At 49.0% G+C, this 12,398-nt stretch overlaps 3 protein-coding genes across 3 annotated transcripts; all 3 read right to left on the bottom strand.

The window, feature by feature from the left end:
• Positions 1-797: 797 nt before the first annotated feature.
• Positions 798-3,067, bottom strand: NUU61_002902 (uncharacterized protein; the record flags this gene model as incomplete). The annotated part of the gene is made up of 3 exons (XM_056653484.1): positions 798-2,210; positions 2,294-2,384; positions 2,913-3,067. 3 exons carry the CDS (start codon positions 3,065-3,067, stop codon positions 798-800), a joined length of 1,659 nt encoding a protein of 552 aa, XP_056514551.1.
• Positions 3,068-9,675: 6,608 nt separating this feature from the next.
• tif35 (translation initiation factor eIF3 core subunit g) lies at positions 9,676-10,742 on the bottom strand (the record flags this gene model as incomplete). The annotated part of the gene is made up of 4 exons (XM_056653483.1): positions 9,676-9,728; positions 9,797-9,968; positions 10,039-10,660; positions 10,726-10,742. 4 exons carry the CDS (start codon positions 10,740-10,742, stop codon positions 9,676-9,678), a joined length of 864 nt encoding a protein of 287 aa, XP_056514550.1.
• A 753-nt stretch (positions 10,743-11,495) lies between these two features.
• NUU61_002900 (uncharacterized protein) lies at positions 11,496-12,391 on the bottom strand (the record flags this gene model as incomplete). Its single annotated transcript, XM_056653482.1, has 4 exons — positions 11,496-11,646; positions 11,735-11,767; positions 11,824-11,882; positions 11,999-12,391. The coding sequence occupies 4 exons, from the start codon at positions 12,389-12,391 to the stop codon at positions 11,496-11,498; spliced, it is 636 nt and encodes a 211-aa protein (XP_056514549.1).
• Between the last annotated feature and the right edge of the window lie 7 nt (positions 12,392-12,398).

Here is a 12,398-nt window from a genome sequence, read left to right as displayed (position 1 = left end):
AAAGCAAAAACTGCATAAACACCCGCCCATTACAATCCCAACCAACAAGCCCTGCAACGCAATCTCGACTAGGACCAGGACCGCCGCACAGAAAAAAACGGTTTCTGGTCGGCGAGCAGGGCGAATCGGGGATTTAGTATCTAGTAGGATCATGATCCTTGGATTATCTTGAATAGATTATGTTGGAAATGAACAGAACATTAGAATGACCAAAAAAAATGAAAGCTAAGTAAGTAACTGGTTTACTTCTCGTAATGGCATTGTTTCCCATGGCATTCTGTATGCTCCGGATAAAAAAAAAAAGAAGTAGATACCCAAAGAGAACCAAAAACTGCTGTGCTATTTTTCGCTGCACGCAGTATATGCCAATGCCAGCAGCCACCTTCTCAACACCATCGAACGTGGAAATCGGTGCAATCCGACGTGCAAGTGACGTGCAAACAGAACTTAAAAAAAGGTAAGAAAGAGACAAGAAAAAAATGACGTGAAAATAAGATTAAGACATAAGCATAGAAAGAGTCAAAGCCGAATGTCTCGGAAAATATCAATAAAGAACATAGAAAAGAACCTTGGAAAAAAGAAGAAGAAAAGCTATCAACCATTGCTCACGCCTTCCTGCACCGGTCCCATAACCCCATCCGTCCCATGATTTCCCATTGCTAAACGAGATCCTCAAACTCAGACAAAAGCAAATTGAAAATATTGCAGATTGAAATGAAGATAAAATGAAAAAAAAAAGATGAAAAAGAAAAGTAAAGAAGAGAAGCGAAGATGGAAATATGGAGAAGTGAAACCATCTAGGTGCACAGACTGTGCTGAATAGGGTCGTAACGGCCATAGGTCGAGTAGACCGGGTGATATCCACCAGAACCCGAGTGACGGGGCTGGGAGCTGGTAATTCCCGCAAATGTCGGGTCTTGGTACGGATCCGTAGTAGAGGTGGGTTTGATAGTGTCCATGGGATCCATGGTTTCATTCATCATGGTGTAGTCGAATCCGGACGACGAAGCAGACGAGATCAGTGGGCTATCGCTCAGGGGCGAGTGCTCGGCAGCGGCCATCTGGCGGTAGTCCGCCCTTCCATAGGGGACGCCACTGCGGTGCGAAGAAGAGTCGTACATGAAAAGGTGCGAAGGGGGGCCCGGCTGGCCCAGCACCGGAGGGAGGTTGCCCGCACTTCCATCGCCGCTGCTGCCGTCGGGGCCCATGCTGGCGGTGCTGTCGCGGCGCGAATCCTTGTAGTGGCCGGGCGAGCGGCCACGCACGACCATGGGGTGAGAGAGGCGACGTGCGACCTGCACCCACTGCGTCTCGCCGGCAACCGGGCCGGCAATCTCGGCATGGAGTTCCACCACCACGTTGAAGCACTGCTGCTGGGCACGGCGCTTGCCGTTGTTGGCCGTGGCCTTCTGGAACTGGATCCGCTCGAACATGTGGGAGGTGGGCGGCTGGCAGGGCTGTGGTGCCCCCGCGAAAGAAGAGTTGTAGTCCAGGGACTGCGAGCCAAGTGAGAAGCCGGTGTGAGTTCCATTGCCAGTCGAGTTGGCGGTCAGCGAAGCGGGAGGAGAAGGCTGAAGAATGACTCGCTCGGGCTTCCGCTCAGACTGCTTGTCTCGCTTCGGGGTGTGCTGCACAAGTTCACGGGTCTCTCCATACTGGCCGTTCACAATGGCAGAGATAGCCATGGAAAAACGGAAGATTCTCTCGAGGCTCTGATCATTCATGCGGATGTAGAGAGGGACGTTCGAAAGAAACGGGTGAAGAAGGAAGCTGCAGTTGACGGAAAAGTAGTTGCGGCGGTAGCAGGTCCACCGGCCCTCGAAAGGGAAGAAACCCCGGCCCATTTTGGCAAGGAGCTCAGGCTTGATAGTCTGCTGTGCTCCTCCTAGTTCCGCAACAATTGACTCAAGGACGCTCGTTTCTTCAAAAGGAGGAGCCTCGACCTGTGTCTGCTGCGAGCGTTGGGGGGTCTCCGAGACGGGATGCTGGAACAGACCATTGTGGCCCCGATCCACAGCGTTTTCAAGGATACGGGGCGTGCCCGAGTAGTGATAACTGCGAGAGACATCATTCATGCCCGTCAGTGGGGCCATGCCTCGACGAACAGCATATGATGAGGTCGAATATGCGTGGTTTCGAGCAATCAAGTCCGGAACGGAGTTTACGGTGTGACTTGGCATCTGCATTGCGTTGGACATCCCAACTGGGGGCTGGCTAAAGACTCCAACCATTTCCCATTAGCTTCCATACTTGAAAGGTAGAAAAGAAAAAGAGGAGATAGGACAAGACTTACAGATCTGGAGCACGCCGGAAATCCGGAAGTCTGTCGAAGGGTTGCTGATGCAAATGCGAGTACATGGGGCCAGTGGTGGGAGAGAATGAATCTGGTTATGATCACAATTGTCAGAGGACAGATGACTCGCATTTCGTTTGACAGAGAGAGGACATACCAGGGCAGGAATCTGGGGGAGTCATTGCAAGAGCACTTGAGCCAGAAAACCTAGAGGGACACACAAGAGAATTCAGCAAGGCATATCACTAAAAATCCTCCCTGCGCGATGGCCGGAGATAAAAAGCAGCCTCAAAACAATAAAGGCAGGGTCATTTGAGTGGAGATGCAGCACGGAGACCATGATGCGGGAGAAAGGAACGGAAAAGAGGACAGCAAAAACAGGCAATAGCCCCAAGCACACGAGCACAGATAATAAAAAAGGACAGAACATCGGAAGAAACGTATGCAGGCGGCGGATCGGTATGGAAGGTACAGAAACCGGCTGGACTAAAGTCCAAGCTGCCCGGACCCGGAGGAAGCGCAGCGACAAGGGGTGGAGAGGCTGCCCGAGTGGAGAGGGCAGTTCAGATTGAAAGGGAATAAAAAAAAAGATAAAAATAAATAAGAAAAAATCACTTACTGCAAATCATGCATAGCAGGCTGTGCATGGTACCTCACGCCGTTGGTGACAGGCATAGAGGCAAGTGCCCCGACTCGCTGGTTATCGTCCTCTGTCGGAAATCCTGTCACATGGGAACTGATATAGCTTCCATCTGATGTGACAGGACAATCCATAAAGGTCTCGGGCAGAAAGGGGGCTAGGGGATGCAGTGGTTAAAAACCAAGTCCACGAAAGCAGCAGAGCCATCCGCAATGATGACGGCAGAACAGCGCGAGCCCACAAAGATACTTACAGGGATTCATCTTGATTGTGCTGATGCTAGGTGCCTCGAGGACCCTGAGGCGTGGTCAACAGAGGTAACACCAACGAGGCGTCAAAGCTGTCTGGCCTTGTCGTATTGAGTATGGCAAGGGTAGATTGTCTAGAACAGTCAAGTTAGTGACCAGTCTCTTCAGGCGGGCTATGCGTGCTGCTCACAACACTCGCCGTGCTGTGGAGGTCTCCAGAGAGTGTCTGTGGTCTTGTTGAGGCAGTGGGTTTGGAGGCGGCAAGAGAGAGACAAGCTGGTGGAGTCGCGCCGGGATATCACCCAGGGAGCTTGTCCGGAAGGAGAGAAGTCTTGTCAAGTAGGAAATTTTGAAAACAGGATGGGGAACAAGGACAAAAAAGATGGGGGTGGAAGAAAGTCACCAAGAGGGGATGAGTAGAAGAAGAAGAGCATGTTTCAAGTGAGGTCTCTGCCTTATTGACAGCGCTAGAGCGTCGCGCGACGCTGACTCGGCGAAAAAAAGGATGCGTCACCGGTTGGTAGACATGACATCCTATTTAGGGATCCTCACAGGTGGGTCATGGGCTCTGTTCTCGGCGTCATTGGCAGCAATCGGGGATCTGAGTGCACCATAGCCTAGAGATCTCAAGAGTCTGCAGAGCTTAAGATGACATTGGGGCTCCGGAATAAGAAAAGCAAAAAGAAAGAAAATAAGAAAAAGAAAAAAAAGAGACGAATACAATCAAACAAATCACAAGAGGAAAAAGATCCCAAAAGAAATAATAAACCAAAAGGGAAAAGAAGAAAACTTACTGATGTAATCCAGTGTGACAGTGTGAACAAATCAAGCCGGCGCGGGCATTGATGGGCAGAGTTTCTTGCATGTATTGCAGAAGATCCCCAAGCTTTGCCAACCGTGGACTTAGGGCATGAAGTGCCAATGCAAAGGAAAATGGAATAATTTCTATTGCAGGTCGGGGAGGTTGTGGCTGGGCTGATGTTGAGAAATAGAAAGAAAAAAAAAAGAAAAAGAAATAGATCCTGCATGGAATTGATATTGGATCTCAGGGTTAGTATCCAGAGATCCTGGTTGATTTTCCCCAATACCCCCCAGAAGTATACCGTTTAATTTCGCCACGAGTTGGTGGGAGCCCTGCCAGGGACGAAATACGTTGTATTCGGCAAGGCGACAATGGGTGGCAGCAGCCACTTTGCATAGGGGTCCAACCATAATGATCCGGGCAAGATCCATCTTCCTTTGGGGCGATCTTGGATTTGTTATTTTCTTTTCTTTTCTTTTTCTCTTTTCCTCCCCTTTTGGCCCCTGGGCCTGTTCCGGAAGGCAATAAAGCACTGGAAAGGAGGGGGGGGGGGGGGGCAAAGACTCCATAGTAGCATCGAATCATTGGTCCAAGCTCCAAACAGTTTGATTGTTCAAGGAGCATGGCATTGGTTGAACTCCCCATGTTACGTGCCCTGGGAGAACCCGATGCCGGGCTGCACGGACTGTGGGTACTGCAACGACCCTCTGGATGTATTTTCCATTACACGCCGATGAAGTCAGATGTCCCGGCGTGAACACCCGACAGACGGGACGCTGCAGGAAAAACCAAATAAGATGAAACTAGAAAGGATAGAGGAGATGATCAACCGGGATATCCGTGCAGAGTCTCTCCCCCCCCTAGTCGCATCACAAAAGGTGGTTGATGTATCAGACTTTTTTTGTCAGATCCCCAGGCCAATGGTCAGCCAACCCAAGGGAAATCGATGTCGAGTGGGAACAAGACAGGGAATAGAATGTCCTGGGAGTGGTCCGTGGTCATAGACTGGGAGGCCTGTCGGAGTGGTCCCGGCAGTGAATGTTATGGAATATTGAATATTATTGCCTTTCCCCCCACCCTCCTTCCTCTAGGAGGCTCGAGGCACGAGCAATGGTGCTTGCATGAGAAAAATATTGCAGAGCAAGCGATCGGCAATTTTTTTCATCCATGCTGCATTGACAGTGTTGGCCATGCATTCACCGACAAAATCCAGCAGGCAATAAGGCAGTAACTGCGAGTTGATAATTGTACCGGGGTCATCGAATTCCACAGTATGGGCAAGCTCTGATCGCACCGGGCGCTCATTTGGAATCCAGGTAATAATGCCCCGAGTAAGAAAAAAAAAGGGGCTCCACATGGATGCCTAAAAACAACTGCAACAGAAAGTGAAAAAAAAAAAAAAAAAAAAAAAAAGGTGTGTCGACCGGCAAGTGCTTCCAGAATGGAGATTTAGGACCCACAGCGAAATTGAAACATCGAAGGGGGGGGGGGGGAGGAGGGCTCTGGAATCATAGATCCAAAGATCCCAGTCACCATGAGTGGGCCCCAGTCCTGATCGTGTCGGGAACCGCATTAGTGGCTGGGTGATCGGCCATCCTGCAGGAAGCTAGTCGGCTCAGATGGTGAAGCGCACACTGGAAATGTACTCTCCAGCTCCTAATTGGTTGATCAAGGCCAAGATCGATTTGTACTGGAGACCAAGGGTGACGGGGATGGTATGTTGTGCAGCTCCCCTCCCATGGAAAAGGCCGTGCTTGCACCAAAGATAATCCTAGATGTAGGATTAATATCCATTTCTGGCTCGACCACAGAGAAAAACCACTCAATGGAGTTGATTAAGGCTATCGGGGAGGAAGTGACAATGATGGCATGGTGTGGATTTGATCAAAGGGCGATGATCTCCATTCCCGCGGTGGCACGTGCACCAGGCGGTGAGCAGGTGCTTACATTGTTGCTGGACCTTGTATATGGCAAGTACTGGAGACATTTCTATAGATACCAGTACTTTAATTTACATCTTTGGTAACTATCATCATAGTCATAATATGGTTGCGTGGATGGTAGATGAGAGTCTGATCTATATGGAATTATCGGGGCCAGTACATACATGACCTTGAGATCGACCCGTGACGGTCTCCACCCTCTCCGGCCCCACACTTGTTTGATCTATCACACTCCCCCGAGATGTTGATGCCAATGGCATGAGATACATAAAAAGAGAAGAAGGCCTTGAACACAAAATGTCCGACTTCGTGCGGGGAGTCCAACAAGCCCTATCAGGTACCCGGCCGCTTGTCACTGCAGGTACCTCTCATCCTGAAGTGTAATTCCTTTTCGATGCACTAATAATATCCTGATTTGAGTTTCCTAGTGAAGAGGAGTTGAGCAGAAATGCAGGAGCTCATTAGCCTAACCATGGTTTCCTTTGCTTTCTTGCATGCAGCTCTGTCCATGCTACCATGGGAATGCAAGAAAAAGCAAAGCCCCCATGTCTAAGACAATTCTTGACTTCGAACCAACTTTGGAAAAACAACAACCCCAGTCTGTCTTAAGACACATGCTCTTGCTTTCTCTTGTCAGAGAGATCTGGCTGCCTGTCAGTGGCGGGGGATGATTGATATCTCGACGCGAGAAGACCTTTGTACGACTCCCGACCCATTCGCACAACAAATCGTGGTCCATCCCGCAGCGTCCATGCCTGGAATGCACCTGGCCGGAAGACCTCCCCAAACTCTGACCGGGAAAAGAAAGACAACCTGACCTGCAACTGTCAGGCGACAGAAATGTCTTCATCGGGGAGATCGGGAAGAGACTTGACCCTCATTTATTTTGCCTTCGGGCGCATACAATGCCAATCCATTGGCCGTCGAGAGGACTACCAGGGTGCGATATTCTAGACTGTCATTTGTACCCTGGTCTTTCTTGATGATTCCAGCCCCGGTATGCCCGTTGACCTAGGATCTTTTTTTTTTTTTTTTTTTTGATTATGATTTGTTTTGACTTTTTCACTTTTCATTGACCATACGATGGGTCCGACATCCGATGTCTGCAAAGCACGCCCAACTACACCCCTACGCGAGTCAAGTGCAATTCCCGGGCCCGGATTCTCTTCGTGTCGGCATCTGAAAGGATTCCTACCCAAGCTTCTCCAGCTTGGGGGCTCGAGCCGTTGACCTTCTACTTCTGGTTCCGTTGATCCACCGGGGAAACCCACGGCACTCGAGAACCTGGTCCCTGGCAATTGACTTTTGCAAAGGCCCAGCCGATCACACTCTACATGTCTCGACCTCTTGTTTTCACGCGAGTTTATACCCCCGACGATCTCGTTCGCGTTGGCTATATGGATATATGCTAGAGAAGGGTATCCACGTTCCTTCTCGTATTCACATTGAGTGGTCAGTTCATCCTTCGAGATTCAATGCTAATTCCATCTACAGCGTGACTCATGGTGTTGGCGGGCCCGAACACAAGGTTGAGTGGTTGTTACCTGTGTATAACGTATTGCGCCGGATGACGGTTACCTCCTGTGACGGTTGACCTGACTGCTGTTAGTCCCGCTGCAATGGACTAGATGGTCCTTGCCGAAACGAGATCAATTTCGCCTCCTCAGCCTCCCCTGTCTTTTCTGTCTCTCCTCCCTGTTCCAGGGGCTGGAGGGAAGTTTTCATTGGCAGCCAGAGCCGTCCTGTCACTCCAAACCTTGATCAACCTGGATCTACAACCCGGTACCCTCGATACTGTAGCGCCGATTGGATTACGACCAAGACAGGAGACTTTCGCTGACAAAGAAACAGAGAAAGAATCCCCACAACCAGACCAGGGGCGGAGGAAAAGTCTCGCAAGGCTTTTTTTTCGGAGGGCAAATGATCCACCGCTAGTCCCAATACCGGCCGAATTCTCGGAAGGAAGCTTTGTTGGCTGGGTGGTATAGACATGGCCTGAATGCAAGAACCATGCAAGACCCGCTTCCTTCAACGCCTTTTTTTTTTTTTTAATTTCATTTCCCAGCCATGTGTTTGTTTCTTTGGAGGGGGTGGAGTCTATCTCTCCCTCCCTCTCTGTCTCTGTTTTTTCCTTTGCAGCTACCAATTCCCTCAGCCTGCTGCCGGAACAATCCCTGACTCCCTGACAGCCGAACCGACCAACCCGGGCTCATCCCCGAGTAGCACGGAAGAAAAGAAGAGCCAACCAAAGCAACCAAAGCAACCAAAGCATGCTTTCCCAGCAACGAAGCCGTGACGTTTGCTGATGAAGACTTGCCTTTCTCGGTGGAATTGTCTCGATTGTCTCACCATCCCTCTCTCTCTACTCTTCCGGTATGACTTTTTTTTACTGGGAGATGATCTTTCTCTAGACCATGTCACTTGGAGAGAGGGACATCGGGAACAAGTCACGAACGCCTTTCACATGTGTGGATGTGTGGATGGCTGTCATACTGGCAGCCGCAGTGGCGGAACAAAAAAAAAAAAAAAAAAGAGTGGTGACCTAGTGATATTTCGAGGGAAATCATGAAATCAGAGATCAGAAATCATACATACATTCTTTTATTCTTTTCCTTTTTATTATTATCAATTTTACCAATTTGGCCCTTGTCAATCAGTGGATCACCCGGAGGACCAAATGCCGGAAAACTAGGGTAAGCTTTGCAAGGCTGGCCTTTTTTTTTCCCTGCTCTAAATGAAACGTTGATGCTACGCTATGCAACCCGATTTGGTGGGAAATTAAGGAGAAAAGGAGGGAAACTTTGTTATTCCTTTAGGTGGAGGGCCCCCATTTCAATAGATCGGCTGTTGTGGAGGCTCTCATGTTGATCTGGGGCGTTCGATGTACCAGGGCGCAGGGACTAGGGTTATGGTTCCATCGCGGTCTTTGTCAGGCGAAAAGGACGATATTTCTCTCTCAATTGAATAATATTCAACAAAAATTGAATGTTGAATGAAAAATAAAACTAAAATTCGTAGGGGTGCATCTGACCGTGGAGCAGATTCTATGGCCATACCATCTCTCTTTTCTTTTCTTTTCTTTTTTTCCCCCCTTATTCTGCTTGTCCGCAATCAATTTGCCAGATGACAGGAGTCATGCTGGACACGAAGTTTTCTTTTTCTTTCTGCCCCCATGGTCATCCCGATTCTGGGACAGCAGGATTCTAGGAGTGGGACTATGCCAAGTAAACCATGTGGGAGTGTGTTTTTAGTCCAGGAAGAAGAAGGATTCTCCAGCCTCGGGACTCTATAGATCCGACCAGCCTCATGGCGACTCCATCGAGCAACCATAGTTTGGGGGCCCTTCGGATGCAGCGCCGTTGGGGGATCCGGATATTCTCGGTGAGTGAATGTGGTACCGAGGGTGCATTGGACAGATAGACAAAGACGGTGTGGAGTAAAGAGTAATTGATCAAGGTCGACCATGCAAAGCTACTCTTTTGACCAACAATCCCGAATTCAGTGGGTTGATTCCCCTACGGAGTATGGCTGATCTTAAACCAGCGATGCACATCTCTAAAACCATTGCTTTTGTATAAGACTGACGAATGCAAGTAAATGACATGGATGTCTTTTCAGAAATCATCATTAATCAGGTCATACAGTACAAAAGAAAAGAGCTAGAGCCAAACATGAGGCCCGCCTGATGAGAAGAAAAGAATCCAGCCAAAGATGTCGTAAAAGAGAAAATGAAATTCGAAAGACGATGTCTAGGTCGACCGCTTGGCAAACTCGACGCGAAGAATCAGGTGTCGGTAACCAACTGCAAGAAAAGAAAAAAAAAAGTGTCAGTACTCAGGAGCCAACTTGATATCAAGGACAAAAACTTACAGCCGTCCACTTTCTCGCAGGCCAGCGCCGCATCGCCCCGATCCGCATAGCTGATAAATGCGAAGCCCTTGGCCCGCTGGGTTTCTCTGTCCCGGGCCAGGAAGACTCTGGTGACACGGCCGAACCGCTCGAAGAGATCCCGCAATTCCTGTTCCTCTGCCAACTCGCTGACCTGTGCGTCGAAAGAGAAAAGAGATTAGAAAAATGGAATCCAAGACCAAGTCAAGTAGGAGTAAACGTACGTTTGTAACTCGCAAAGTCGCCAGATCGTCCTTCTCGAAACGGCCACCCATCTTCTCGCCACCACCAGCACCACCCTTCCGCAGGTGAGGCGGCACGTAGCTGGACGAGCCGCTCCCCAGAGCGCCAGCCTTGTCTTCGTCCGCATCTCCGCCAGCACCGCTCGTAGGCTCCTCGACGGGGGCCATGGTGTCCTTGAAGGGACAGCGGGCCGTAAAGTGCTCGCCACTGCAAATACGACACTTGACCTTCTTGTCCTTGAGCTGGTCCTTCATGCTGCCCTTCTCGCCGCCATCCTTCTCGGCCTCCTTAGCCTGCGCCTTCCAGTTGATGCTGGGCCGGAAAATGATGTTCTCGCCGACCGAGGTGGTGTCGAACGAGGGTCCCGCGGCGTGGCCCTTCTCGAGCCCGAACTTGGCCCACGACCGGCGCTCGGCGACCTGCGGGTTAACATTTTCGCGCACAACGGTGGTCTTGATGCGGCGGGTGACCTTGACTTTCTTGTTCTCGTCGTTAAACCGGTAAGAGATGACCGTCTTGGTGCCGTCTTTGTTGGTGATCACTTGTTGCGCGGGGAGTGCGGAGGGGTCGTCGAACTCCTCATCGTCGGCCCAGTCGGCACGGCTAGAATTTCGAGGATTTTTGTTAGTTCAAAATTTCACGGAGGTTTTACTGAGGTAGATACTGACTTTCCGAGTCGAGACATGGTGTTGGGGGTTGCTGGTGTAAACTGCAGCAGAATTTCTGGATTTCTTTGAAAGGCGAATCCGTTGTGGATTTCCTCGCCGCCATTTTACGTGTGGCGCAGCTGTGGCTGGTTCCCTATACAGTCACGTGAAATTGTTCCTTTCCGCTTCTATCCATCTGCGATTGAGAACAGCTCATATTCGAATTCCATTCAATAATATAAGAAGATGTGAAGTGTGGGTTGCAGAAAATCTGGGAAAATTCGACTTGGCTACCCTAGGGCTACGTGACCCCTCGACCTTTAATATGTGTTACAAAAGAAAGAAAGGGAAAAAAAGAGAGAGTGAGAGAAGAGGTAATTATAAAAATAGATTAGAAAAGGAATAAGAAAAGGAATAAATTATCTTAAGAGAGGGAAACAACAATAATAATAATAATAAAATAGCAGTAGTAAATAAACATCTATATATCTAATAAAGAATAGGACCTCTGAAATAGGATACAACATAGAATAAGCCTTTTAAATCTAACTTTTATTCTCTACTACATCTTTCAAAGCCGCCTGAGCGAAGCGAAGGTCAGACGCGTGTTTCTGTATTCTCTCATTTCTCTCAGCTCCTTTTTTTCTCTCTCTGTTTTCTTTTGTTCTTTTGTGCAAAACTCTCCTAAGAAACATGTTCCATTCGCCATCTCATCTTTCTCCCTTGCTCAAACTTGCCAGTGTCGAAACACCAGTGCTCCGCCGGAAACGAGAATGCCTGACTGAACATCTTCAGACGTATTCGACCTTGACGCCTCCGTGATTTTTGCCCTCAAACCAGAGTGAATATTCACAATGTGCTGAGTAGTAAGTTGCATGGATCTGAAAGGACACTTCGTAGTAGTCCTCTCTATCTTGGCCGCGAACAACCGGAATGCGGCTGCTGAGAATGAAGTACAGCATGTTGCTTCATATCTGGCAACACCAATGGTTAGGAATATGGGTTTGAAAATATCGAGCGCCCTACTTACGACGATTGAAGTACAGCGGCGCCGTGGTCCCATCTGTTGCGTCCAGCTCATAGAGAGTAACGTAGATTGATTTGAATTGACCGTATTACTTGAGCTGTTGCTGCAACCAGAAAGTGATGATGGGCTGTGCTTCTTTGATGTCGTCGCCCTGGTTGTCATCAGCACTTTTATTTTTATATTCTGTATCATAGAAGGAGGTAAAGGGCCCTCGCCTTTTCATAAACCACTTGGTCGCATTGATGTAGTACTTCCCGTAGAACTCACTCCAGTATCTAGATGTTTCAGCCGAGGGATCACACCTGGAAATATGATAGTTACTTTTTTTGCCTGGTCATGGATGGATAGATCGAAAGGACTGGACGCAATTATTCCATAATTCTTCCGGGCAACACCAGAGTCAACAGAAACTTGGGGGACTATAGAACAAGTTTCTGCCAGAGTTTTCGCCAGAGCGTCTCTGGCAACAGCTGTCCAGCCATCAACAAGCGCAATAACGGTGATCACAGAGACAATCTTCCGGAGATACCGGCAGAGAAATGGATTTTGCCCGAAGCCACCAATCAGGAAGACTGATTTGACACGGTTCTTTGATATCATGATCTGAAGGTCCACCAGGTCGCGAATCTCTTGCAGGACTGGGAGAAACAGATCATGCATCTCTTTC

Source organism: Penicillium alfredii (assembly GCF_028826965.1).
Source record: "Penicillium alfredii strain IBT 34128 chromosome Unknown utg000004l_segment0_segment0, whole genome shotgun sequence".
Lineage (NCBI taxonomy): Eukaryota > Fungi > Ascomycota > Eurotiomycetes > Eurotiales > Aspergillaceae > Penicillium > Penicillium alfredii.
Note: the sequence above shows the minus strand (reverse complement) of the source record. Positions and strands in the feature narration are given on the sequence as shown.